Source organism: Manis pentadactyla, chromosome 3 (assembly GCF_030020395.1).
Source record: "Manis pentadactyla isolate mManPen7 chromosome 3, mManPen7.hap1, whole genome shotgun sequence".
In the NCBI taxonomy this organism is placed as follows: Eukaryota; Metazoa; Chordata; class Mammalia; order Pholidota; family Manidae; genus Manis; species Manis pentadactyla.
In genome coordinates, this window is record NC_080021.1 from 113,563,995 (window position 1) to 113,590,485 (window position 26,491).

General features: G+C 41.2%; 1 protein-coding gene across 5 annotated transcripts in view; it reads right to left on the bottom strand.

Annotated features, from left to right (window-relative positions):
• Window positions 1-3,412, bottom strand: part of PDSS1 (decaprenyl diphosphate synthase subunit 1) — a 50,179-nt gene extending 46,767 nt beyond the window's left edge. For 3 of the 5 annotated variants that reach the window (XM_036920261.2, XM_036920260.2, XM_057498313.1), the window contains exon 1: window positions 3,189-3,411. In XM_036920261.2, the coding sequence (XP_036776156.2) occupies window positions 3,189-3,317 (129 nt within the window). In that variant the 5' untranslated portion in view covers window positions 3,318-3,411. Of the gene's footprint in view, window positions 1-3,188 lie in introns of all 5 variants that reach the window. The other 2 variants (XM_036920263.2, XM_036920264.2) reach the window with 1 other exon arrangement.
• Window positions 3,413-26,491: the final 23,079 nt, after the last annotated feature.

Consider the following 26,491-nt stretch of genomic DNA (forward strand, 5'->3'; position numbering starts at 1 on the left):
AAAGCATCAGGAGAACAAAAAAAAGGTCCTACAGTATAGGAGAATATATTCATAAATGACATATCCGATCAGGACATCCAAAATATATAAAGAGCTCATGTACCTGAACAAACAAAAAGCAAATAATCCAATTAAAAAATGGGCAGAGGAGCTCAACAGACACTTCTCCAAAGAAGAAATTCAGATGGCCAACAGGGACATGAGAAGATGCTTCACATCGCTAATCATCAGGGAAATGCAAATTAAAAACCACAATGAGATATCACCTCACACCAGTAAGGATGGCCAACATCCAAAAGACAAACAACAAATGTTGGCAAGGATGTGGAGAAAGGGGAACCCTCCTGCACTGCTGGTGGGAATGTAAATTAGTTCAATGATTGTGGAAAGCAGTATGGATGTTCCTCAAAAAACTCAAAAGAAATACCATTTGACCCAGGAATTCCACTCCTAGGAATTTACCCTAAGAATGGAGGGGCCCAGTTTGAAAAAGACATATGCACCCCTATGTTTATCGCAGCACTATTTACAATACCCAAGAAATGGAAGCAACCTCAGTGTCCATCAGTAGATGAACAGATAAAGAAGATGTGGTACATATACACAATGGAATATTATTCAGCCATAAGAAAACAAATCCTACCATTTGCAACAACATGGATGGAGCTAGAGGGTATTATGCTCAGTGAAATAAGCCAGGTGGAGAAAGACAAGTGCCAAATGATTTCACTCATATGTGGAGTAAAAGGACAAAGAAAAACTGAAGGAACAAAACAGCAGTACAATCTCAGATCCCAAGAATGGACTAACAGTTACCAAAGGGAAAGGGACTGGGGAGGATGGTTGGGAAGGGAGGGGTAAGGGGAACAAAGGGGTATTACGATTAGCACACATAATGTAGCAGAGGGGGGCATGGGGAAGATAGTACAACACAGAGAAGACAAGTAGTGATTCTATAGCATCTTACACTGATGGTCAGTGACTATAATTGGGTATGTGGGGGGGACTTAATAATGGGGGGAGTCTAGTAAGCATAATGTTGCTCATGTAATTGTACATTAATGACACCAAAAAAAAAGATCTAGTAGGAATGTTGTACACAATCCTATTGCTCACTTATTAAAATGTGATGTATTAAGCCAGTGATAAAAAAAAAATTTAAATAAAGTGACAACTACAGTTTTATTTCATAGTCGATCTCAGGATTGTAAGAAAGTAAAGGTTGGTAAATATTTCCGAAGAGGAAACTTTACAGCCTTTATTAAATTTGTCAGATATGTTTTATGTTGAGAGATCACAGTGATATAACACAGAACATGTTTACATCTCACAGATCAACTGTTTTTCTTTTCAGTTTTGAAGATAATGTCTGAGAACAGCTTACACTGAAGAAGGTACTGAAGAAAATCAGAGAGAGAAGAAATGGGCAATTAACACATGGGTTAAAGCAGAAGAAGAGACTGCATAGCTTTGCCTTTCTTCATGTTCTTGTGAAAAGGGCAGTGTTTAGAGGACATTACTGGGAGATAAGCCAATGGAAGCAAGGTTCAAGGAACAGGGATCAAAACGTCATTAACAATACTGTTCCCCTGGCATTGCAGAGAAACAGCAGTGATACTATACATAAAGAAGCTCTGTCTGTTGAGACAATGGTAATCAGGGATCTCTATAACCATCCAAACTTAGACACAATCCTAAATTCCATGGGCACTATAAATACATATGTGTGTACATGCGTGTATATGTATGTGTATATGTACATATGTTATATACTACACATATATATTATTTAGTATGTAGTGTAAAACTATATACATACTTACATACCTATGAAAATATTAAGGATATTTAGCTAAATGTATAATGATTCTAAGACGTAACTGTGGAATGATCATGTGATACACTAACATGGATAATATCTCTATTCATTGAACAAATATTGACCAAGCATTAACCATGAATACCATTTGCAACAACATGGATTGAGGTAGAGGGTATTATGCTCAGTGAAATAAGCCAGGTGGAGAAAGACAAGTATCAAATGATTTCACTCATATGTGGAGTATAAGAACAAAGAAAAACTGAAGGAACAAAACAGCAGTATATTCACAGATCCCAAGAATGGACTAACAGTTACCAAATTTTAACCGTGATTTTAGTGGGGTCTGGAAACAAAGTTAAATAATACATGCTGCATGGAAACAAGAGTCATTGAGCAGAGGAGAGACATATGCAACAATTATGGCAGGGAATAGTTCTTAAAATGTGGGACGGGGATACCTGGGCTTCTTTGATCCGTTCATGAGATATGAAAGTTTAACTCTATTCCATATAATGGTAGTACATTCTTTCCCATTTTCACTCTCATTTGCTCATATGAGTACCATGAGGTTTTCCAGAGGTTACATGTGTTGTGATTACCTTACTGTTCTAATAAAATGTTCTTTTGTGTAAAAAAAAAGTAACCGGACAAATTAAAACTCAAGGTGTCTCACCTTTTGACATTTCGGGCCTTTTCTCCTTCCCGGGCCCTTCCACCGCGACCAGGCGCGCTCTCCCTCCCAAGCGAGCAGCCACTGCCCGCTGTAGCCCGCTGCGCCCTTAGCATCGCCCTACACGCTCCACCACAGTGTTTCCGCCCATTCCGAGGCCACCAGAGCCTCCGTATCTGAGCGCTCTGAGCACCTCCTGCTCTAACAGCTCCGTCAGACTCCCGCGCCCGAAGCCCTGGCTGTAACTTGAAACAGCTGCGGACGGTTGGCCGGAAGCTGGGGCGCCCCGCACGGGACAGCGAGCAGTGTCCTGGGGACGGAGGGATGGATATTGGGGGCTTAAGGAGCATTTGTGGTACTTTGTCCACACCCCCCGAAGCAGTCTGACCACTCGTCAACATTTCCCCCGGCCCGCAGTTCCTCCCAGCCCCCCAAGCTGCAAATGCTTCCCAAGCCCTCAATGCCCTCCAAGCCCCTAAAGCTCCCCGACCCCCAGGACGCCGTTCCTCAGCGGTGGGCGGGGCGCCCCTGCTTCAGGCAGCCGCCCGCACCCAGCCCTCGGCGACCCCCGCACCCCGCTGGCCCGGGTTTCCGCCCCGCGCGCCGGCGCACGTGCCGCTCGCTCCATTCATTCTGCCGCGTCGCTGTCATAGGCGCCGCGACCTCTGCGCCGGGCGGCGAGCCTCGGGGCCTCACCTGCGCGCGGGCGGCGGTAACGGCGCGCGGCCCGGGCGGTTCGGCGCGGCGGGGGAAGCCCTGCCCAGGACTCGGCGCCGCCGGCCTCCAGGAGCCGCAGCACCGCCAGCGCCACCAGCTCGAGGCCATGGTCCGAGTCTGAAAAACGCGGCGGGCCGGGCTGCAGCTTCCCTGCGATCTGGGGACCCTCCTCCGGGACCCGGAGCCGGAAACCTGGCACAGGAAGAGCTTCTGTCCCGCCCGGGCTGCGTCCTCTCGCTCCTCTCCGGGGCTGCGCCGCCGGCGCGGGGCCTGCGGGGCCCAAGCTCGGGCGGCGCCTTGCCCAGAGGGCGCGGCGGAAGCCAGGCTGCTCCTGGGCCCGGGGGAAATGCCCCACGACCCCTCCTGGGGGCCTGGCTGTTAGCAGGAAATGCTACCGTGCGCCCGTCTTCCAGGCACGAGCTCTTATGTGGTTCTGAGCATTTGAGCGGTAGTATGACTCTAAAACGGGTTGTTGCCGATCCCGGAGGTTACGGTTTTCGCGGCTGCGTCTTGGGGTGTGACCGGCCGCACCGGCTGCTGCTTATGGCGGCCCGGTCTGGAAGGAGGGCCAACCTTCTGCAGCTTTCCAGTGGCAGGTCACGCCGCGAGCAGGGCTGTTGTAGGGCAGAGGCTAGATTAACCTCTTCTTTGCACTTTTGGATTTTCTCCTCTGAAATCTTGTAGGCTTAATGTGGCATAGTGGGCAGCCTTGCTCACATCTGGATATGTGAGGCCCACTCGTGGGTGTACTGAGCTGTGTGAAATTCTTAAGTGTTTGGTGATGTGGCACTTACCTGTAGCCAGCCCAGGGCACATGAGAATGTACCCGATACGAGTTAGAAGGACCTTGACTTAATGTTATAGCCAGCGTTCTGCTTCACATGATAGGGAGCGTATTTGCGACAGAAATCCGTGTAACAATTAATCGTCCAACACAGAGCCAGTGAGGAAAGGTGCAGCGTAAGGGATACAGAAATAGAAGAAACCTAGTCCTCAGAAACCTCACGCTTCTGAGTAAATAGGCAGCTGCCATTCTGATATTTTTTCTTATTCTGAACCATGCTTGTTGCACTGAAAAGTTGAAGCTGAGCACATTATTTTTGTATTTATCTTCAAAAGTTTTTTCTAACCAAATAAAATCATAGAACAAAAAAGTTTATTAGAGTAAGCCAATTTTATGATTTTTTCCCAACCTTGAGAAATATGTTTAAAAACCCTCAAGTGTTTTACAAATAAAGGTTATTAATAAAGTGGCTTATCTTGATAGAAGTTTACATAGTGAGGAATAACTGATACATAGAATTTGCCAAGAATAGAGTGTAGCAATAAACATTTGCATTGTACTTGGAACAATCCTATGACCTAGATGTCCCCTTACCATTTGCCCTTTTTTGCTGATAAGGAAACCAATATAAAGGAATTGAGCCTCTTTCCCAAATTCACGTCACTGGCAGACAGAGCCCTCTGCACAATTCTATCTGGCCATTTTCATTTAGAAATTGTTTCCCTGGGTTAAAACAAAACATCTGTATCTTAAAAAGATGTAAAATGGCAAGGCTAAGTAGTGAAAGCAGATGAGACTCATGAAGGACCAACAGGTCAAGCATGAGTCTAGGAAGCTAAAAACACTGAGCTGTGCAAGGAACTGAGGAAGAACAGACTCTTTTCGTGCAGTGTTAGGAAAGGACTTTGGGTTTTTGACTGCTGCTTATGCAAAAGAAGTGACCAGTATTGACTGGTAACAATGGAATAAGTGTGTAATTGAAAGCATTTTCGAAGTTGTTATTTCGATGTTTTAGAGTTGGCTACATTTTAAAACGTTTCGTTCCATAATGATGATACTATCTGAAACATCTATAGTAGGAGCTGGTTTACAGAAATGGAGATATTATATACATAAGGCACGTACATAATATATACATATTAACCATGTTTTGGTTCCTAGAACATGAAAACCTCTTTATCTGATACTACTAGATGAATAATCAATGAATTAACAAGGTAACTATGAACATTTATTGAGAGAAGAGGTTCAAACAGTTGCACTGAATAGATATCAGTTTTGTGGATTTCATATTCTTAGGCAAAATTGAATTCTAGAGAATTTAATTTTGGAAGGACTGATTTCTCTGAGATGTTAAGGTAATTGTCAGGGTTCTGTGGTGACACTGAAACCACCTGTTGGGGGGTTGACAACCCATGTTTTCCCCCATGATGTTGCCTTATTCACTATGTACTTAGGGGAAAGTGTAAAGGGTTAACTCTGGCTCACATTTGCCTTTTTTATACTCAAATGGGGAAGATATAAGATTGCTCTTACTCTGACAGTTCACCTGGGCTTGGGTGGCATAAATAGGAGTTATCCCAAACACTTGAACAAATAAATTGCCCTGATAGTACCTTCTCCACTGATTCAAAAGATCACTTGCATTATGTAGAGAATTCTCCCATTACTTTGGCTGTTTCTGTGCATTTTATTGAGTCCCATTGATTTTTGCATCTATTTTGGAATAACAATTTCTAGTTATTATAAAATTTATTGTAGTCTTGTAATTTTTAATATAAAGAATCCCACTTTTCTTCTTTAAAAATTTTTTTATTTTCCCAGATTGTTTCTTCAAAAAAAATTCTCACCAGAATTTTGATTGGACTTCCATTATGTTTATTAAATAATTTGGTGACAATGATATCTTGACACTGATCTTTCTAAAAATACCATCTTTGGGAACTTTCTTTAAAAAAATGTTTTGTTAATTTGATGCTTCCAAACAAAATAAGTGAACATAAAATGTTTTAGTTAACTTTGAAAGTAAGAGAATTTCCACTTAAGTGGAAACACACAGGAAAGATATGCACATTTAGGCGGATATTCTAAATTCTGTGTTCGGTTAATGATTATGAATGTACCTGAGCTACAGTGAGGCGGTTTACATCACTTCTGGTCTGAATTCTTAAATATTTTATCTAAAATGAACAAGGTATCAAGAAAATAAAGTAGCAGAAATGCACTTGAAGTCAGACATGATTACACCGATCACACAGAGATGTTTACAGGTTTCCCTTAGGACGAGTTGCCTCTCTTCTGCAGAGCGTTCATGAGATCTGACGTGAAATCCTGCTCCCCGCTCCCTCCCACACAGGGTGGTCCCATGTTCTCCTGCCTCTTTGGGGGAACCGGAGGCCTCCCGGCGGCAATGGGGACCTCGCGGCTTCGGGGCAAGGGCAGGGGGCGGCGACGGTAACGCGGAGTCTGGATCCCCCGCAAACGACGGCGGAGGCGGGGGCACGAGTTCCAGCAGCGCCTCGATAAAATCGGGGGACGGCGGAGGGAGCTGGTCGTGCCCCAGAGGCGGCGGCGGAGGGGGCGGCCGGAGGGCGTCGGGCGGGGCCGAGAAGCCGCAGGGGGGCTTGGCTTTGGCGGGGGTCACAGGGCTGCCGCTGGGTCCGAAGACCGGCGCACGGGGGGTGATGGCGGCAGGCTGGACTTGAAGGTGATGGCCCTGGGGCGCTCCTGGGTCGTGGGTGCCAGGGGCTGGCTTCTTGTCCTTAAACAAAGCAATAACCGTATTACTCTTGATAACACGGCCACCATGGAGATGGCATTTCCATTGACAGGTGACAGCTGACGGTGGGGGCAGCGTCTGCCCCCCGGGGAGCCTCCATCCCTCAGTCCCGGAAACTTTAGGGAGACCAGCTAGCTCATCTCTGCTCTGGGATAGGAGAATGACTCCGCGTGGCCTTTACCGTTATTACCAATGCTCCTACTATTAGTTAACATTATTACCTGGCACTATCCACATATCTTCCTCCATAAATGAAAGACTCTGCCCTATTCGAGGAGATAGCTATTATATGTATAGATTATACACGTATCCCCTCCCAAAGGGCCTTACACCAGAGTTACTGATGTCTTTCGTGGGATTGATTTAGCTGCTTATCGAGTCACGTCCGTCTTTATTTACCCTACAGTCATCCTAAGGCAACTCACAATGGAAGTAAAATGGCTCTCCTGCAATTGCCACTCAACACCTTGGTTCCCAAGCGAAGGCTGTTAGCGTGAGATCCGCTGTCTTAACACCGTCTCCGTTTTGAGAAGAATGGAAATTTCCCGCCTGAGCTCAAGCCATGAGAATGCCCTGTTTGGCCCCTATCAGCCCAACCACAAAAGCTACTTCCCTAGCAACCCCTAGCAAAGAGTAACCGCAAAATTTCCCGCCTCCCAAAGTGACCCCTCGCTCTGCAGGTGGGGGCCTCAGCTCTTTGCTGGAGGTCGCCTCTGCAGATTTATCTCCAATAAGCCTGTGTTGTTGTCAAGCCACGCCTCCTCTATTTTCTTTCCTAACCTAAAACCTTACAAAGCCGCCAGGGTCGTGAGCATATTCAGCCATGATATTTTTCTGAGTTCAGCTGGTTGTGAAGCTCACTTGTCAGGAGCAGATGGGTGTAAAATTATTTTGCTCCCATACCACACCTCCAGTGGCAGAGCGGCGGTCAAGGAGCTTCCCAAAGCCTTCCCCAGATCTTAAATTAAATGTCCTACTTTGATTAGCAGGAAAAAGATGGAAGGGACAAAGAAGATGGAAACAGTTCTCTCTGGGCTACAGGTAACCTTTGTGCATCTCTCTCGGCAAAGAACTGATCTGCCTGCTCTTGTGTCAGTGTTAACTTGCTTGCGTGCTGAGAACAAACGTGCCTTTTCCCAGGACAGTGGGCTACCAGGGAGGAGCCAATTATACGCTCTGATTCCTCTGGTGTAACAGCTGCTAGGGAGGTGGTGGGTGGACCAGAAATCTGAACACCTGGTCTGTAGTCTTAGATTTAGCTTTTCTTAACTGAGAAAGTTGGCTGGCTAATCAGCTATAAAACAAATATCATAAGCCCTGTTTTATGTCTCAAGGTTATGATGAGATCAAATGAGATAACTGTGCAAGTGGATTCTGAAAAGTAAAATCAGAATGCATGTGCTATTTGGTAGACACCAGAACACCAGACTTGGCTAAAGGCTAACAGAGGCACAGTCTTTTGCCAACAGTGAAATAGATAATAATATATTATGTAATGCAGCCTCTCCAGGAATTTCAGGCAGCTGAAGTGAAAACTGAATCCCTGTTTTAGGGTAACTATCATTGCAATTTACATTTTATCAGGCTTTCATTTTCTTTCTTTCTTTAATAACCTCTTACCACTGAAAATTAAATTTAGAAACTTTTTTCCCTAACGAAGTGTCTTATGATTTTTTGTTTTACTTAGTTTATTTGTTTAGCATAATAAACTAAATTAACTGGTGATGTATTTTAAAAAACATTTCTGAGCAGGTGATTTGGGAATTGGTGTTTATACATGGTTAAATGATTTCTATTCTGGGATCCTTTTATTCCTTTCAGCATTTAAAAATGTTTCCTTTCAGATGGTATTATAAAAACCATGAAAATAATAGCTAGAAGTACACTGCATGGTAAGATTATCAGACTTGAGAACCTAAAAAGAGGATTAGAGACACAACAGTTAAAAATTTTTGAAGTTTAATAAATAAAATATTTAATTGTTTCTACCACTGGCTGATGGACTAAATGAAGGAGGGGGAAATGAAGTGAAAAATTACTGAAGTTACAAATATTTATGATTATTTTGTATCACACATGGGAAATAATCAAGGGAATTTGTATAGTCAGTTGAAATGTTACCAACTGGATTAGTAACTAAATTACAACTTTTAGCTACAATTTTTAGATTAGCTTAAATGAATCATCATTAATCTCTTTAAAAAAACATGTTGTTATATCAATTTGGCTATTATGTTAAAATGTGTTTTCATCTCTATCATCCAGGTAACATTAAATAGAACCTTGTTGGTAGTCTGCTAGTCTGGTTTTGGCTCCACTTAGCATTTACTTTTGGGCTCTGACTAACTGGTTGCTCTAATTTATTCAGAAAAAAATACGTAAAAACCCCAAAGGCTTAAAACTAGTGCCATTTTCAGAGAGTGCTAAACCACTTGACTATATGGAGAAAATCACTTTAGGCAAAGTAAATGTAGCTAAATTAAATATTTACCAATCCTTAGCATTGAAAAAAAGTTCTTACACTTACCTGAAACAGTATAATAATAGCTGGGTTTAACTTTCCCTTCTAGCCTAAGTAACGTTGAGAAAAAAAATCATAATGCAATTATCTAAATGAAATTCTAGTGATTTCTTAGTTGGAACTCCCTTTTCTCATTTATTTTTATTTTTATTCTTATTTTTTTATTTTGGTATCATTAATATACAATTACTGAAACAACATTATGGTTACTAGACTCCCCCCATTATCAAGTCCCTACCACATACACAATTATAGTCACTGTCCATCAGCGTAGTAAGATGCTACAGAATCTTACTTGTCTTCTGTGTGTATATTGCCTTTCCCGTGTCCCTCCCTCCACTACATTTTGTCTGCTAATCGTAATGCCTCTTTTTCCCTTCTCCCTCCCTTCCCAACCATCCTCCCCAGTCCCTTTCCCTTTGGTAACTGTTAGTCCATTCTTGGGTTCTGTGAGTCTGCTGCTGTTTTGCTTCTTCAGTTTTTTCTCTGTTCTTATACTCCACATATAAGTGAAATCATTTGGTACTTGTCTTTCTCCACCTGGCTTATTTCACTGAGCATAATACCCTCTAGCTCCATCCATGTTGTTGCAAATGGTAGGATTTGCTTTCTTCTTACGCCTGAATAATATTCCATTGTGTATATGTACCACATCTTCTTTATCCATTTATCTACTGATGGACACTTAGGTTGCTTCCATTTCTTGGCTATTGTAAATAGTGCTGCGATAAACATAGGGGTGCATGTGTCTTTTTCAAACTGGGCTGTTGCATTCTTAGGGTAAATTCCTAGGAGTGGAATTCCTGGGTCAAATGGTATTTCTAATTTTAGTTTTTTGAGGAACTTCCATACTGCTTTCCACAATGGTTGAACTAATTTACATTCCCACCAGCAGTGTAGGAAGGTTCCTCTTTCTCCACATCCTCGCCAACATTTCCTGTTGTTTGTCTTCTGGATGTTGGCCATCCTAACTGGTGTGAAGTGATATCTCACTGTGGTTTTAATTTACATTTGTCTGATGATTAATGATGTGGAGCATTTTTCATGTGCTTGTTGGCCATCTGAATTTATTCTTTGAAAGAGTGTCTGTTCAGCTACTCTGCCCATTTTTTAATTGCCTTACTTGCTTTTTGTTTGTTTAGGTGCATGAGCTCTTTATATATTTTGGATGTCAACACCTTATCAGATATGTCATTTATGAATATATTCTCCCATACTGTAGGATGTCTTTTTGTTCTCCTGATGGTGTCCTTTATGTACAGAGGCTTTTTAGTTTGATGTAGTCCCACTTGTTCATTTATGCTTTTGTTTCCCTTGCCCGGGGATATATGTTCATGAAGAAGTCGCTCATGTTTATGTCCAAGAGATTTTTGCCTATGTTTTTTTCTAAGAGTTTTATGGTTTCATGACTTACATTCAGGTCTTTGATCCATTTTGAGTTTACTTTTGTGTGTGGGGTTAGACAATGATCCAGTTTCATTCTCTTACATATAGCTGTCCAGTTTTACCAACATCAGCTGTTGAAGAGGCTGTCATTTCCCCATTGTATATCCATGACTCCTTTCTCATATATTAATTAACCATATATGCTTCGGTTTGTATCTGGGCTCTCTATCCTGTTCCAATGGTCCCTGGGTCTGTTCTTGTGCCTGTACCAAATTGTCTTGATTACTGTGGCCTCGTAGTAGAGCTTGAAGTCAGGGAGTGTAATTCCCCCCTGCTTTATTCTTCTTTCTCACAATTGCTTTGGCTATTCGGGATCTTTTGTAGTTCCATATGAATTTTAGGACTATTTCTTCCAGTTTGTTGAAGAATGCTGTTGGTATTTTGACAGGGATTGCATTGAATATGTAGATTGCTTTAGGCAGGATGGCATTTTGACAATGTTAATTATTCCTACCCAAGAGCATGGGATGAATTTCCATTTGTTAGTGTCCTCTTTAATTTCTCTAAAGAGTGTCTTGTAGTTTTCAGGGTATAGGTCTTTCACTTCCTTGGTTAGGTTTATTCCTAGGTATTTTATTCTTTTTGATGCAATTGTGAGTGGAATTGTTTTCCTGATTTCTCTTTCTTTTAGGTCATTTTTTGTGTATAGGAAAGCCACAGATTTCTGTGTATTAATTTTGTATCCTGCAACTTTGCTGAATTCAGATATTAGACCTAGTAGTTTTGGAGTGGATTCTTTAGGGTTTTTTATGTACAATATCATGTCATATGAAAACATGGAGAGTTTAAGTTCTTCCTTGCCAGTCTGGATGCGTTGTATTTCTTTGTGTTGTCTGATTGCCGTGGCTAGGACCTCCAGAACTATGTTGAATAAAAGTGAGGAGAGTGAGCCTCCCTGTATTGTTCCTGATCTTAAAGGAAAATATTCAAGCTTCTCACTTTTAAGTATAATGTTGGCTGTGAGTTTTTCATATACGGCCTTTATTATGTTGAGGTACTTGCCCTCTATACCCACTTTGTTGAGAGTTTTTATCATGAATGGATGTTGAATTTTGCTGATTGCTTTTTCGGCATCTATGGAGATGATCATGTGATTTTTCTCCTTTTTGTTGATGTAGTGGATGATATTGATGGATTTTCGAATGTTTTACCATCCTTGCATCCCTGGGATGAATCCCACTTCATAATGATGGATGATCTTTTTAATGTATTTTTGAATTCTGTTTGCTAATATTTTGTTGAGTATTTTTGCATCTATGTTCATCAGGGATATTGGTCTGTAATTTTCTTTTTTGGTGGGGTCTTTCCCTGGTTTTGGTATTAGGGTGATGTTGGCTTTGTAGAATGAGTTTGGGAGTATTCCCTCCTCTTCGATTTTTTGGAAAACTTTAAGGAGAATGGGTATTATGTCTTCTCTGTATGTCTGATAAAATTCTGCAGTAAACCCATCTGGCTCGGGGGGTTTGTTCTTGGGTAGTTTATGATTACCACTTCAATTTCGTTGCTGGTAATTGGTCTGTTTAGATTTTGTGTTTCTTCCTTGGTCAGTCTTGGAAGGTTGTATTTTTCTAGGAAGTTGTCCATTTCTTCTAGGTTTTCCAGCTTGTTAGCATATATGTTTTTTTTGTAGATAATTATTTTTTATTGAAGGGTAGTTGACACACAGTATTACATTAGTTTCAGGTGTACAACACAGTGATTCAACATTTATATACATGATACTTCTAGCTACCAGCTATCACCATACAAAGTTGTTACAATATTTTGACTATATTCCTTATGCTATACATTACATCCCGGTTACTTATTTATTTCACAATTGGAAGTGTGTACTTTTTTTTTTTGAGAGGGCATCTCTCATATTTATTGATCAAATGGTTGTTAACAACAATAAAATTCTGTATAGGGGAGTCAATGCTCAATGCACAATCATTAATCCACCCCAAGCCTAATTTTCGTCAGTCTCCAATCTTCTGAAGCATAACAAACAAGTTCTTACATGGAGAACAAATTCTTACATAATGAATAAGTTACATGATGAACAGTACAAGGGCAGTCATCACAGAAACTTTCGGTTTTGCTCATGCATTATGAACTGTAAACAATCAGTTCAGATATGAATATTCGTTTGATTTTTATACTTGATTTATATGTGGATACCACATTTCTCTCTTTATTATTATTATTTTTAATAAAATGCTGAAGTGGTAGGTAGATGCAAAATAAAGGTAGAAAACATAGTTTAGTGTTGTAAGAGAGCAAATATAGATGATCAGGTGTGTGCCTGTAGACTATGTGTTAATCCAAGCTAGACAAGGGCAATAAAACATCCACGGATGCAGAAGATTTCTCTCAGAACAGGGGGAGTGAGGTTCTAAGCCTCACCTCTGTTGATCCCCAGTTTCTCACCTGATGGCCCCCCTGCTACTGTGCCTGTCTTAGGTTGTTCCTCCCTTGAGGAATCTTACCCGTCTCTGGCTAACCAGTCATCTTCCGGAGCCATACAGGGAAATGTAAAGTTGGTAAGTGAGAGAGAAGCCTTATTGTTTGAAAAGGTTAGCTTTTTACTTCTTTGCATATTTATGCCCTGTGGCTTCTATGCCCAGCATTTGTCTTGAGGTATCTTTACCACTTGGAAGAATTATGATACTCGGTAAATTCGATATGAGGCACAAATTCTATTTAAGGGTTGTAATTAGGAAGGAAGAAGAAAAGCTATAGAAGTAGCAGGTGGAAGAAAACATGGGAAGATTGATTATTTCTTTGACATATCTTCTTGTAGAGTAACTTCAGCATGTATAGGTTTTAAGCTACTACTTAAATTGCACACACACATTAACATAATAGGAGTACAGTTACATAACCAAAGCATACCTGTAATTACCAGCCATCTCCAGTGAAACCAAGAAAACCAGTTAGGCACCTTAGGCATTTGTGAAAACTTATCTATGATATGGTGGATATTGTCCAACTGAACTTGAACAGTCTGAGAGAAATCAGACAAATTAAAACAACCCATTCCTGGGGAATGTTCACATCCCTTATGTTCTTTTAACAGTAGGTAGTCTGTAGTTGTAAGATTTTGGAGCGCTACAATTTGCACTTCTCCTAATTCTTGGTTGAGTTCCAACAGTATAGATCCAGTCAAATTTGTTGTTTTACTGTATGCACAGGCCAGCTTAGATATCTCCTTCTTCATTCCCATGGCAAGTCCAGGAACCGGTGGGATGAGTGCATCTACAGCTGTAGCAGCGCGTGGATCTTTGTTGGGGTTTTTTGATGATCATCTTCTGGTATGAGTCTTCCAGAGAGTGCTGATGTTGGAAGTTCTTCTTCATATCGTATCTTAGTTCATTTTCGGGGTAGCCAAGTTAGGCTTTGATCCTCTGTATAAACACAAACAGACCCTTTGCCTACACTTTTATATGCCCTTTGTACCATTGTGTAGAACTCATTGGAGGTCACCACACAGGAACTGCTTTTTTTTTTTTTTGTTATCATTAATCTACACTTACATGACGAATATTATGTTTACTAGGCTCTCCCCTATACCAGATCCCCCCTATAAACGCCTTTACAGTCACTGTCCATCAGCATAGAGCATATACGTTTTCATAGTATTCTCTAATAATTCTTTGTATTCCTGTGGGGTCTGTCGTGATTTTTCCTTTCTCATTCCTTATTCTGTTGATGGGTGTTTATTCTCTTTTTCTCTTAATAAGTCTGGCTGGAGGCTTATCTATTTTGTTTATTTTCTCAAAGAACCAGCTCTTGGTTTCATTGATTTTTTCTATTGTTTTATTCTTCTCAATTTTATTTATTTCTTCTCTCATCTTCTTTATGTCCCTCCTTCTTCTGACTTCAGGCCTCATTTGTTCTTCTTTTTCTAGTTTCATTAATTGTGAGTTTAGACTGTTCATTTGGGATTGTTCTTCTTTCCTGAGGTAGGCCTATATTGCAATATACTTCGCTCTTAGCATGGACTTCGCTGCATCCCACAGATTTTGCAGTGTTGAATTATTGTTGTCATTTGCCTCCATATATTTCTTGATGTCTGTTTTTATTTGGTCATTTATCCATTGATTATTTAGGAGCATATTATTAAGCCTCCATGTGTTTGTGGGCTTTTTCATTTTCTCTGTGTCATTTATTTCTAGTTTGATACCTTTGTGATCTGAGAAGCTAGTTGGTACAATTTCAATCTTTTTGAATTTACTGAAGTTCTTTTTGTGTCCTAGTATATGATCTATTCTTGAAAATGTTGCATGTGTACTTGAGAAGAATTGTATCCTATTGCTTTTGGATGGAGTGTTCTGTAGATGACCGTTAGGTCCATCTGTTCTAATGTGTTGTTCAGTGCCTCTGTGTCCTTACTTATTTTCAGTCTGGTGGAACTGTCCTTTGGAGTGAATGGTGTGTTGAAGTCTCCTAAAATAAATGCATTGCATTCTATTTCCTCCTTTAATTCTGTTAGTATTTCTTTCACATTTGTTGGTCTCCTGTATTGGGTGCATATATATTTATAATGGTTATATCCTCTTGTTGGACTGACCCCTTTATCATTATGTAATGTCTTTCTTTATCTCTTGTTACTTTCTTTGTTTTGAAGTCCATTTTCTCTGATGCTAGGACTGCAACACCTGCTTTTTTCTCCCTGTTGTTTGCATGAAATATCTTTTTCCATCCCTTGACTTTTAGTCTGTCTATGTCTTTGGGTTTGAGGTGCGTCTCCTGTAAGCATCATATAGATGGGTCTTGCTTTTTTATCCATTCTATTACTCTGTGTCTTTTGATTGGTGCATTCAGTCCATTTACATTTATGGTGATTATTGAAGGATATGTACTTATTGCCATTGCTTTAGATTCATGGTTACCAAAGGTTAAAGATTGGCTTCTTTACTGTCTAACTGTCTATCTTAACTCACTTATTTTGCTATTATAAACACAGTCTGATGATTCTTTATTTCTCTCCCTTCTTATTCCTCCTCCTCCATTCTTTATATGTTAGGTGTTTTATTCTGTGCTCTTTTGTGTTTCCTTTGATTGCTTTTGGGTGTAGTTGATTTTATTTTTTGCCTTCAGTTAGTAGTTGGTTGGTTTGCTTTCTTTGCTGTGATTTTATTTTCTCTGGTGACATCTGTTTAGCCTTAGGAGTGCTCCCATCTAGAGCAGTCCCTATAAAATACCCTGTAGAGGTGGTTTGTGGGAGGCAAATTCCCTTAACTTTTGCTTGTCTGGGAATTGTTTAATCTCTCCTTCATATTTAAATGATAATAGTGCTGGATTCAGTATCCTTGGTTCAAGGCCCTTCTGTTTCATTGCATTAAATATATCATGCCATTCTCTTCTGGCCTGTAAGGTTTCTGTTGAGAAGTCTGATGATAGTCTGATGGTTTTTCCTTTGTAGATGACCTTTTTTTCTCTCTCTGGCTGCCTTTAATACTCTGTCCTTGTCTTTGATATTTGCCATTTTAATTATTATGTGTCTTGGTGTTGTCCTCCTTGGGTCCCTTCTGTTGAGAGTTGTGTGTGCTTCCGTGGTCTGAGAGGCTATTTCCTCCCCCAGTTTGTGGAAGTTTTCAGCAGTTATTTCTTCAAAGACACTTTCTATCCCTTTTTTTGTCTCTTCTTCTTCTGGTACCCCTATAATGTGGATATTATTCTGTTTGGATTTGTCACACAATTCCCTTAATATTCTTTCATTCCTGGAGATCCTTTTATCTCTCTCTACCTCAGCTTCTCTGTGTTCCTGTTCTCTGAGTTCTGTTCCATCAATGGCCTCTTGCATCTCATCCAGTCTGATCTTAAGTCCTTCCAGAGATTGTTTTATTTCTGTATTCTCCCTCCCAACTTTATCTGTTAGCTCTTGCATATTTTTCTGCAGCTCCATCACCATGGTTATGACCATTATTTTGAATTCTTTTTCAGGAAGTTTGGTTAAATCTATCTCTTCAGGCTCCTTCTCATGGGTTGTCTGAGTTATTCTTGTCTGTATCAAATTCTTCTGCCTTTTCATGGTGATGGAGGTAGTCATGGGTATTTGGTACATGTGTCAGCTGGGAGAACAAAGTCCCTTCTTGCTTGCTGGTCACCTACCTCTCCTGTGAGAACAGTGACCCCTTGTGGCTTGTGCTGGGCAGCTGCATGCTGATGGAGCCTCTGAGTCCTGCCTGGGTGGCTGCAGAGGAGGCTCTGGGCAGTTGCTGTGTGTGCGGCTGCTCTCAGGTTGCTCCCCTGCTATGCTGGGGCTGTACCAGAGGAGGAATGGAAGGGAGGCTGTTTATTGCCATGAGGGGCCTCAGACCTGTGCTGCCTCCCAGAGGATTAGGGCTCCCGGAGTTCCCCGGGATTCCCAGCTGCTGGGCTGTGTGCCAGGACACTGCCATCCAGCTGTGAAGCCCCTGTCCCTTTAAGACTTTCAAAAAGCACTTGCTTTTCTTTTGTCCCAGGGGCGCTGGCTGAAGGGACCTGCTTGCAGGTTTTATTGTTCCATTTCCCTATTATCCAGCACACCATGCACTGTGTGTCTGTGCTCCTGGTGTGGATGACTAGGGTTGCTTATTTAGCAGTCCTTGGCTCCCTCTCCCTCCCCGCTCTGACTCCTTTCCTCCTGCTGGGGAGCTGGTGTGGGGGGTGCACTCAGGTCCCACCGTGCCACAGCTTGTATCTTTCCCACTTCATGAGGTGCTGAATTCTCACAAATGTAGATGTAGCCTGGCTGTTGTACTGTATCTTCTGGTCTCTCTTTTAGGAATAGTTGTATTTCTCATATTTTCAGAAATATATATGGTTTCAGGGGGAGATTTCCACTGCCCTACTCATGCCACCATCTTGGCTCCTCCCCCTCCCCACTTTTATTCAACATAGTGCTGCAGGTCCTAGCCATGGCAATCGGACAACACAAAGAAATAAAAGGAATATAGATTGGCAAGGAAGAAGTTAAACTCTCCCTGTTTTCCAATGACATGATGTTGTACATAAAAATCCTTATGAATCCACTCCAAAACTACTAGTACTAATATCTGAAAAAGTTGCAGGATGCAAAATTAATATGCAGAAATCTGTGTTATTCCTATACACCAAAAATGAGCTAGCAGAGAGATAATTCAGGAAAACAATTCCATTCACAGTAGCATCAAACAGAATAAAATACCTAGCAATAAACCTAACCAATGAAGTGAAAGACCTATACTCTGAAAACTACAAGACACTTATGAGAAAAATTAAAGAAGATACCAATAAATGGAAACACATCCCTTGCTCATGGATAGGAGGAATTAATGTTGTCAAAATAGCCATCCTGCCTAAAGCAATTTACATATTCAATGCAATTCCTTTCAAAATACCAAGAGTATTCTTCAATGAACTAGAGCAAATAGTTCTAAAATTCATATGAAACCACAAAAGACCCCAAATAGCCAAGGCAATCCTGAGAAGGAAGAATAAAGCTGGGAGGATTATGCTCCCCAACTTCAAGCTCTACTACCAAGCCACAGTAATCAAGACAATTTGGTACAGGCACAAGAACAGACCCATAGACCAATGGAAGAGACTAGAGAGCACAGATATAAACCCAATCATATATGGTCAATTAATATAAAGGAGCCATCAACATACAATGGGGAAATGACAGCCTCTTCAACAGCTGGTGTTGGCAAAACTGGACAGCTACATGCAAGAGAATGAAGCTGGATTACTGTTTAACCCCATACACAAAAGTAAACTCGAAATGGATCAAAGACCTGAATGTAAGTCATGAAACCATAAAACTCTTAGAAGACAACATAGGCAAACATCTCCTGAATATAAGCATGAGCAACTTCTTCCTGAACACATCTCCTTGAGCAAGGAAACAAAAGCAAAAATGAATTCATGGGACTATATGAAACTAAAATGTTTCTGTACTGCAAAGGACACCATCAATAAAACAAAAAGGCATCCTACAATATGGGGCAATATATTTGTAAATGACATATCCAAGAAGGGGTTAACTTCCAAAGTATATAAAGAACTCACATGCCTTAACAGCCAAAAACCAAATAACCTGATTAGAAATGGCCAGAGGATATGAAGAGACAGTTCTCTGAAGAAGAATTTCAGATGGCCAACAGACACATGAAAAGATGCTCCACATCACTAATCATCAGGAAAATGCAAATTAAAACCACAATGAGATATCACCTCACACCAGTAAGGTTGGCCAGCATTGAAAAGACTAAGAACAACAAATGCTGGTGAGGATGCAGAGATAGGGGTACCCTCCGACACTGCTGGTGGGAATGTAAGCTAGTTCAAACACTGTGGAAAGCAGTATAGAGCTTCCTCAAAAAACTAAACATAGAAATATCATTTGACCCAGGAATCCTACTCCTTGGAATTTACCCAAAGAATACAACTTCTCAGGTTCAAAGAAACATATGCACCCATATGTTTATTACAGCACTTTTTACTATAGCCACGATATGGAAGCAACCTAAGTGTCCATTAGTAGATGAATGGATAAAGAAGATGTGGTACATATACATATAGAATACTATTCAGCCATAAGAAAGAAACAAATCCTACCATGTGCAACAACATGGATGGAGCTGGAGGATATGCTCAGTGAAATAAGACAGGTGGGGAAAGACAAGTGCCAAATGATTTCCCTCATTTATGGAGTATAACAATGAAGCAAAACTGAAGGAACAAAATAGCAGCAGACTCAGAGAGTCCAGAAATGAACTACTGGTTACCAAAGTGGAGGGGTATGGGAGGGCAGGTGGGGAGGGAGGGAGAAGGGGATTGAGGGGTATTATGTTTAGTAAACATGGTGTGGGGGATCACGGGGAAAACAGTGTAGCACAGAGAAGGCAAATAGTGAATCTGTGGCATTTTACTACAGTGATGGACAGTGACTGCATTTGGGCATGGGTGGGGACTTTATAATATGGGTAAATGTATTAACCAAATTGTTTTTTCATGTGAAACCTTCATAAGAGTGTATATCAATAATACCTTAAAAAATTAAATGCCTCAGTGAGCAACTAAAGGGGGAAAAAATCCTCAACTTACACTTTCTTCCAGTTTATGCTTTAGAATTTACTGCCGTGGGGACGTGTTGTGTGGGATTTTCAGCTCTACAGAGCTCCAATAATGAGTAGCATGGTAGTATCTGAAGATGAGCTTAGAAGGAGGTGAAGCCACTTTCAAAAAGGAGGTGAGGGTGTGTTTATTTTAAAATCTCTGCACCTTTGTTCTTTGAAGAGCTGATGTTTGTGATAGAACCTAACAATTTTTGACAAATAAGACTACACTTGCACCAAAATGGGTTAATTTATCATCTGCTAAGGGATGTTCCACTGTGGGCAAGATCCCCCCACCCCCCTTTTTTTTCATAAGGTATGTTTCTATGCTCTTTTTTTTTTATTTTGGTATCATTAATCTACAATTATATGAAGAACATTATGTTTACTAGGCTCTCCTCTTCACCAAGTCCCCCCCACATACCCCTTCACAGTCACTGTCCATCAGTGTAGTAACATGCTGTAAAATCAATACTTGTAATTTCTGTGTTGCACAGCCCTCCCCGTGCCCCCACACACACTATACATGCTAATTGTAATGCCCCCTTTCTTTTTCCCCGCCCTTATCCCTCCCTTCCCACCCATCCTCCCCAGTCCCTTTCCCTTTGGTAACTGTTACTCCATTCTTGGGTTCTGTGATTCTGCTGCTGTTTTGTTCCTTCAGTTTGCCTTTGTTCTTATACTCCACATATGAGTGAAATCATTTGGTACTTCTCTTTCTCCGCCTGGCTTATTTCACTGAGCATAATACCCTCTAGCTCCATCCATGTTGTTGCAAGTGGTAGGATCTGTTTTTTTCTTATGGCTGAATAATATTCCATTGTGTATATGTACCACATCTTCTTTATCCATTGATCTACTGATGGACATTTAGGTTGCTTCCCTACCTTGGCTATTGTAAATAGTGCAGCGATAAACATAGGGGTGCATCTTTTTCAAACTGGAATGCTGCATTCTTAGGGTAAATTCCTAGAAGTAGAATTCCTGGGTCAAATGGTATTTCTATTTAGAGCTTTTTGAGGAACCTCCATACTGCTTTCCAGAATGGTGGAACTAATTTACATTCCCACCAGCAGTGTAGGAGGGTTCCCCTTTCTCCACATCCTTGCCAACATTTGTTGTTGTTTGTCTTTTGGATGGTGGCCATCCTTACTATCCTTACTGGTGTGAGGTGATATCTCATTGTGGTTTTAATTTGCATTTCTCTGATGACTAGCGATGTGGAGCATCTTTTCATGTGTCTGTTGGCCATCTGAATTTCTTCTTTGGAGAACTGTCTGTTCAGCTCCTCTGCACATTTTTTAATTGGCTTATATGCTTTCTGTTTGTTGTGGTGCGTGAGCTCTTTATATAATTTGAATGTCAATCATTTATTGGATATATCATTTATGAATATATTCTCCCATACTGTAGGATGTCTTTTTCTTCTACTGATGGTGTCCTTTGCTGTACAGAAGGTTTTTAGCTTTATATAATCCCACTTGTGCATTTATCCTTTTGTTTCCCTTGCCCAGGTGATATGTTCATGAAGAAGTCACTCATGTTTATTTCCATGAGATTTTTGCCTATGTTTTTTTCTAAGAGTTTTATGGTTTCATGACTTACATTCAGGTCTTTGATCCATTTAGAATTTACTTTTGTGTATGGGGTTAGACAGTGATCCAGTTTCATTCTCTTACATGTAGCTGTCCAGTTTTGCCAGCACCATCTGTTGAAGAGACTGTCATTTCCGCATTGTTTGTCCATGGCTCCTTTATCGTATATCAATTGGCCATATATGTTTGGGTTAATGTTTGGAGTCTGTATTCTGTTCCACTGGTCTGTGGCTCTGTTCTTGTGCCAGTACCAAATTTTCTTGATTACTGTGGCTTTGTAGTAGAGTTTGAAGTTGGGGAGTGACTTACCCCCCACTTTATTCTTCCTTCTCAGGATTGCTTTGGCTATTCGGGGTCTTTGGTGTTTCCATATGAATTCTTGAACTATTTGTTCCAGTTCATTGAAGAATGCTGTTGGTAATTTGATAGGGATTGCATCAAATCTGTATATTGATTTGGGCAGGATGGCCATTTTGGTTATATTAATTCTTCCTAGCCAGGAGCATGGGATGAGTTTCCATTTGTTAGTGTCCTCTTTAATTTCTTTTGAGAGTGTCTTGGTTTTCAGGGTATAGGTCTTTCACTTCCTTGGCTAGATTTATTCCTAGGTATCTTATTCTTTTTGATGCTATTGTGAATGGAACTGTTTTCCTGATTTCTCTTTATATTAGTTCATTGTTAGTGTATAGGAAAGTCACAGATTTCTGTGTGTTAATTTTGTATCCTGCAACTTTGTTGAATTCCGGTATCAGTTCTAGTAGTTTTGAAGCAGAGTCTTTAGGGTTTTTTATGTACAATATCATGTTATCTGCAAATAGTGACAGTTTGACTTCTTCTTTACCAATCTGGATTCCTTGTATTTCTTTGTTCTGTCTAATTGCCATGGCTAGGACCTCCAGCACTATGTTGAATAACAGTGGGGATAGTGGGCATCCCTGTCTTGTTCCCGATCTCAGAGGAAAAGCTTTCAGCCTCTCGCTGTTCACTATGATGCTAGCTGTGGGTTTATCATATATGGCCTTTATTATGTTGAGGTACTTGCCCTCTATGCCCATTTTGTTGAGAGTTTTTACCATGAATGGATGTTGAATTTTGTCAAATGCTTTTTCAGCATCTATGGAGATGATCATGTGGTTTTTGTTCTTTTTGTTGATGTGGTGGATGATGTTGATGGATTTTCAAATGTTGTACCATCCTTGCATCCCTGGGATGAATCCCACTTGGTCATGGTGTATGATCCTTTTGATGTATTTTTGAAATCGGTTTGCTAATATTTTGTTGAGTATTTTTGCATCTCTGTTCATCAGGGATATTGGTCTGTAATTTTCTTTTTTGGTGGGGTCTTTGCCTGGTTTTGGTATTAGGGTGATGTTAGCTTCATAGAATGAGTTTGGGAGTATTCCCTCCTCTTCTATTTTTTGGAAAACTTTAGAATGGGTATTATGTCTTCTCTATATGTCTGATAAAATTCCGAGGTGAATCCATCTGGCCTGGGGTTTTGTTCTTGGGTTGTTTTTTGATTATCTCTTCAATTTCATTGCTGGTAATTGGTCTGTTTAGATTTTCTGTTTCTTTCTGGGTCAGTCTTGGAAGGTTGTATTTTTCTAGGGAGCTGTCCATTTCTCCTAGGTTTTCCAGCTTGTTATCATATAGGTTTTCAGAGTATTCTCTAATAATTCTTTGTATTCCTGTGGGGGTCTGTCGTGATTTTTCCTCTCTCTTTTCTGATTCTGTTGATGTGTGTTGATTCTCTTTTTCTCTTAATAAGTCTGGCTAGAGGCTTATCTATTTTGTTTATTTTCTTGAAGAACCAGCTCTTGGTTTCATTGATGTTTTCTATTGTTTTATTCTTCTCAATTATATTTATTTCTTCTGTCATCATTATTATGTCCCTCCTTCTGCTGACCTTAGGCCTCATTTGTTCTTCTTTTTCCAATTTTGATAATTGTGACATTAGACTATTCATTTGGGATTGTTCTTCCTTCTTTAAATATGCCTGGATTGCTATATACTTTCCTCTTAAGACTGCTTTTGCTGCATCCCACAGAAGTTGGGGCTCTGTTTTGTTGTTGTCATTTGTTTCCATATATTGTTGGATCTCCATTTTAATTTGTTCGTTGATACATTGATTATTTAGGAGCATGGCGTTAAGCCTCCATGTGTTTGTGAGCCTTTTTGCTTTCTTTGTACAATTTATTTCTAGTTTTATACCTTTATGGTCTGAAACGTTGGTTGGTAGGATTTCAATCTTTTGGAATTTACTGAGGCTCTTTTTGTGGCCTACTATTTGTGTTCTATTCTGGAGAATGTTCCATGTGCACTTGAGAAGAATGTGTATCCTGTTGCTTTTGGATGTAGGGTTCTATAGATGTCTATTAGGTCTATCTGTTCTAGTGTGTTGTTCAGTGCCTCTGTGTCCTTACTTATTTTCTGTCTGGTGGATCTGTGCTTTGGAGTGAGTGATGTGTTAAAGTCTCCCAAAATGAATGCACTGCACTCTATTTCCTCCTTTAATTCTGTTAGTATTTGTTTCACATATATTGGTGCTCCTTTATTGGGTGTGTATATGTTTATAATGGTTATATCCTCTTGTTGGACTGAGCCCTTTATCATTATGTAGTGTCCTACTTTATCTCTTGTTACTTTCTTTGTTTTGAAGTCTATTTTGTCTGATACTAGTATTACAACACCTGCTTTTTTCTCCCTGTTGTTTGCATGAAATATCTTTTCGATCCCTTGACTTTTATTCTTTGCATGTCTTTGGGTTTGGGGTGAGTCTCTTGTAAGCAGCATATAGATGGGTCTTGCTTTCTTTTCCATTCTGTTACTCTGTGTCTTTTGATTGGTGCATTCAGTCCATTTACATTTAGGGTGATTATTGAGAGATATATAACTATTGCCATTGCAGGCTTTAGATTCGTTGTTACCAAAGGTTCAAAGTTAGCTTCTTTACTCCCTTACTGTCTAACTTAACTCACTTATTGAACTATTATAAACACAGTCTGATGATTCTTTATTTCTCTTCCTTCTTATTCCTCCCCCTCCATTCTTCATATGTTGGGTGTTTTGTTCTGTGCTCTTTTTAGGAGTGCTCCCATCTAGAGCAGTCCCTATAAAATACCCTGTAGAGGTGGTTTGTGGGAAGCAAATTCCCTCAACTTTTGCTTGTCTGGGAATTGTTTAATCCCTCCTTCATATTTAAATGATAAGCATGCTGGATACAGTATCCTTGGTTCAAGGCCCTTCCGTTTCATTGCATTAAATATATCATGCCATTCTCTTCTGTTCCTGTAAGGTTTCTGTTGAGAAGTCTGATGATAGCCTGATGAGTTTTCCTTTGTAGGTGACCTTTTTTCTCTCTCTGGCTGCCTTTAATACTCTGTCCTTGACGTTGATCTTTGCCATTTTAATTATTATGTGTCTTGGTGTTGTCCTCTTTGGGTCCCTTCTGTTGGGAGTTCTGTGTGCTTCCATGGTCTGAGAGGCTATTTCCTCCCCCAGTTTGGGGATCTTCTCAGCAATTATTTCTTCAAAGACACTTTCTATCCCTTTTTCTCCCTCTTCTTCTTCTGGTACCCCTATAATGCGGATATTGTTTCTTTTGGATTGGTCACAGAGTTCTCTTAATATTGTTTCATTCCTGGAGATCCTTTTATCTCTCTCTGCATCAGCTACCATGTGTTCCTGTTCTCTGGTTTCTATTCCATCAATGGCCTCTTGCATCTTATCCATTCTGCTTATACATCCTTCCAGGGATTGTTTCATTTCTGTAATCTCCCTCCGGACATTATTCCTTACCTCTTGTTTATTTCTCTGCAGCTCTGTCAGCATGTTTATGATTTTTATTTTGAATTCTTCTTCAGGGAGACTGGTTAGGTCTGTCTCTGAAGATCCTCTCTCAGGCATTGTCTATAGTATTTTGGACTGGACTAAATATTTTTGCCTTTTCATATTGATAGTGGTGCCTGTAGGCAGGTTGCGGGTGTGTCAGCTGGGAGAAGAAAGTCCTTTCCTGCTTGCTGGATACCTTGCCCTTCTCCACTGCCTGTGTCAGTTACCTGCACTCCTGGAGCAGCCACCAGGTTAATCCCCTAAGCTGCTGTGGTCGGAGTCTCCATCAGAGCAGCACAGAGCCCTGTGGGGAGTGGCAGGCATGCCAGGTGTGCTCCTCCATGATAGCGGCACCCCTGCCGGGTAGCTGTGTACCAGCAGTGGCCTTTGGTTCTCGCCCGGGCGTCTGTGCATTGGCCTGGGATTCTGGTCGGCTGCTGAGAGCATGGCAGCTCACTGTGGGACCACTACAAGTGCACACAGGCCTCCCCTTTGCCCCTCTGGCGCTGCCTCTGCTGGCACACACAGGCCACTCCCAGGCTGCTTGGTTGCTGCCACTGCGTGCTTGTGTGGACCTCTCCCTGGCTCCTCTGGTGCCAATGCCGCCGGCGCATGTGGGCTGGTCCCAGGCTGCTCGGTCGTCGCTGTGGCGGGCTCGCACGAGCCACTCCTGGTTCCCTCGGGCGCCACCAGTGCACACGAGTCGCTCCTGGTTCCCTCCGGCGCAGCCACCCCCAGTGCATGCTGCCACTCTTCCACTACTGGTCCGGTGTGTTGGGGTCTGCGCCAGTTGGGGAAACAACTGGCAGGCTGCTTAGTGCCATGAGGGGCTTCAGAGCTGCACTGCCACCCATGGGGTTAGGGCACCTAAAGTTCCCCGGGATTCCCAGCTGCTGGCCAAGTGTGCCTGGACGACTTCGCCCAGCTGTTGGGTTCTTGTCTCTTTAAGACTTGCAAAAAGCACTCGCTTTTCTTTTGTCTCAGGGGTGCCGGTTGTGGGGACTGCCCACAGGTTTTGCTTTTCCATTTTTCTAATATCCAGCACCCCGTGCACCTTGTGTCTGCGCTCTGGGTGCAGATTTCTAGAGCTGGTTGTTTAGCAGTCCTGGGCTTTCACTCCCTCCCCATTCTGACTCCTTTCTTCCTGCCGGGTTCTGGGATTGGGGAGCATTCAGCTCCCGTCTGGCCGTGGCTTGTATCTTACCCCCTTCGTGTGATGTTGAGTTCTCGCAGATGTAGATGTATCCTGGCTGTTGAACTG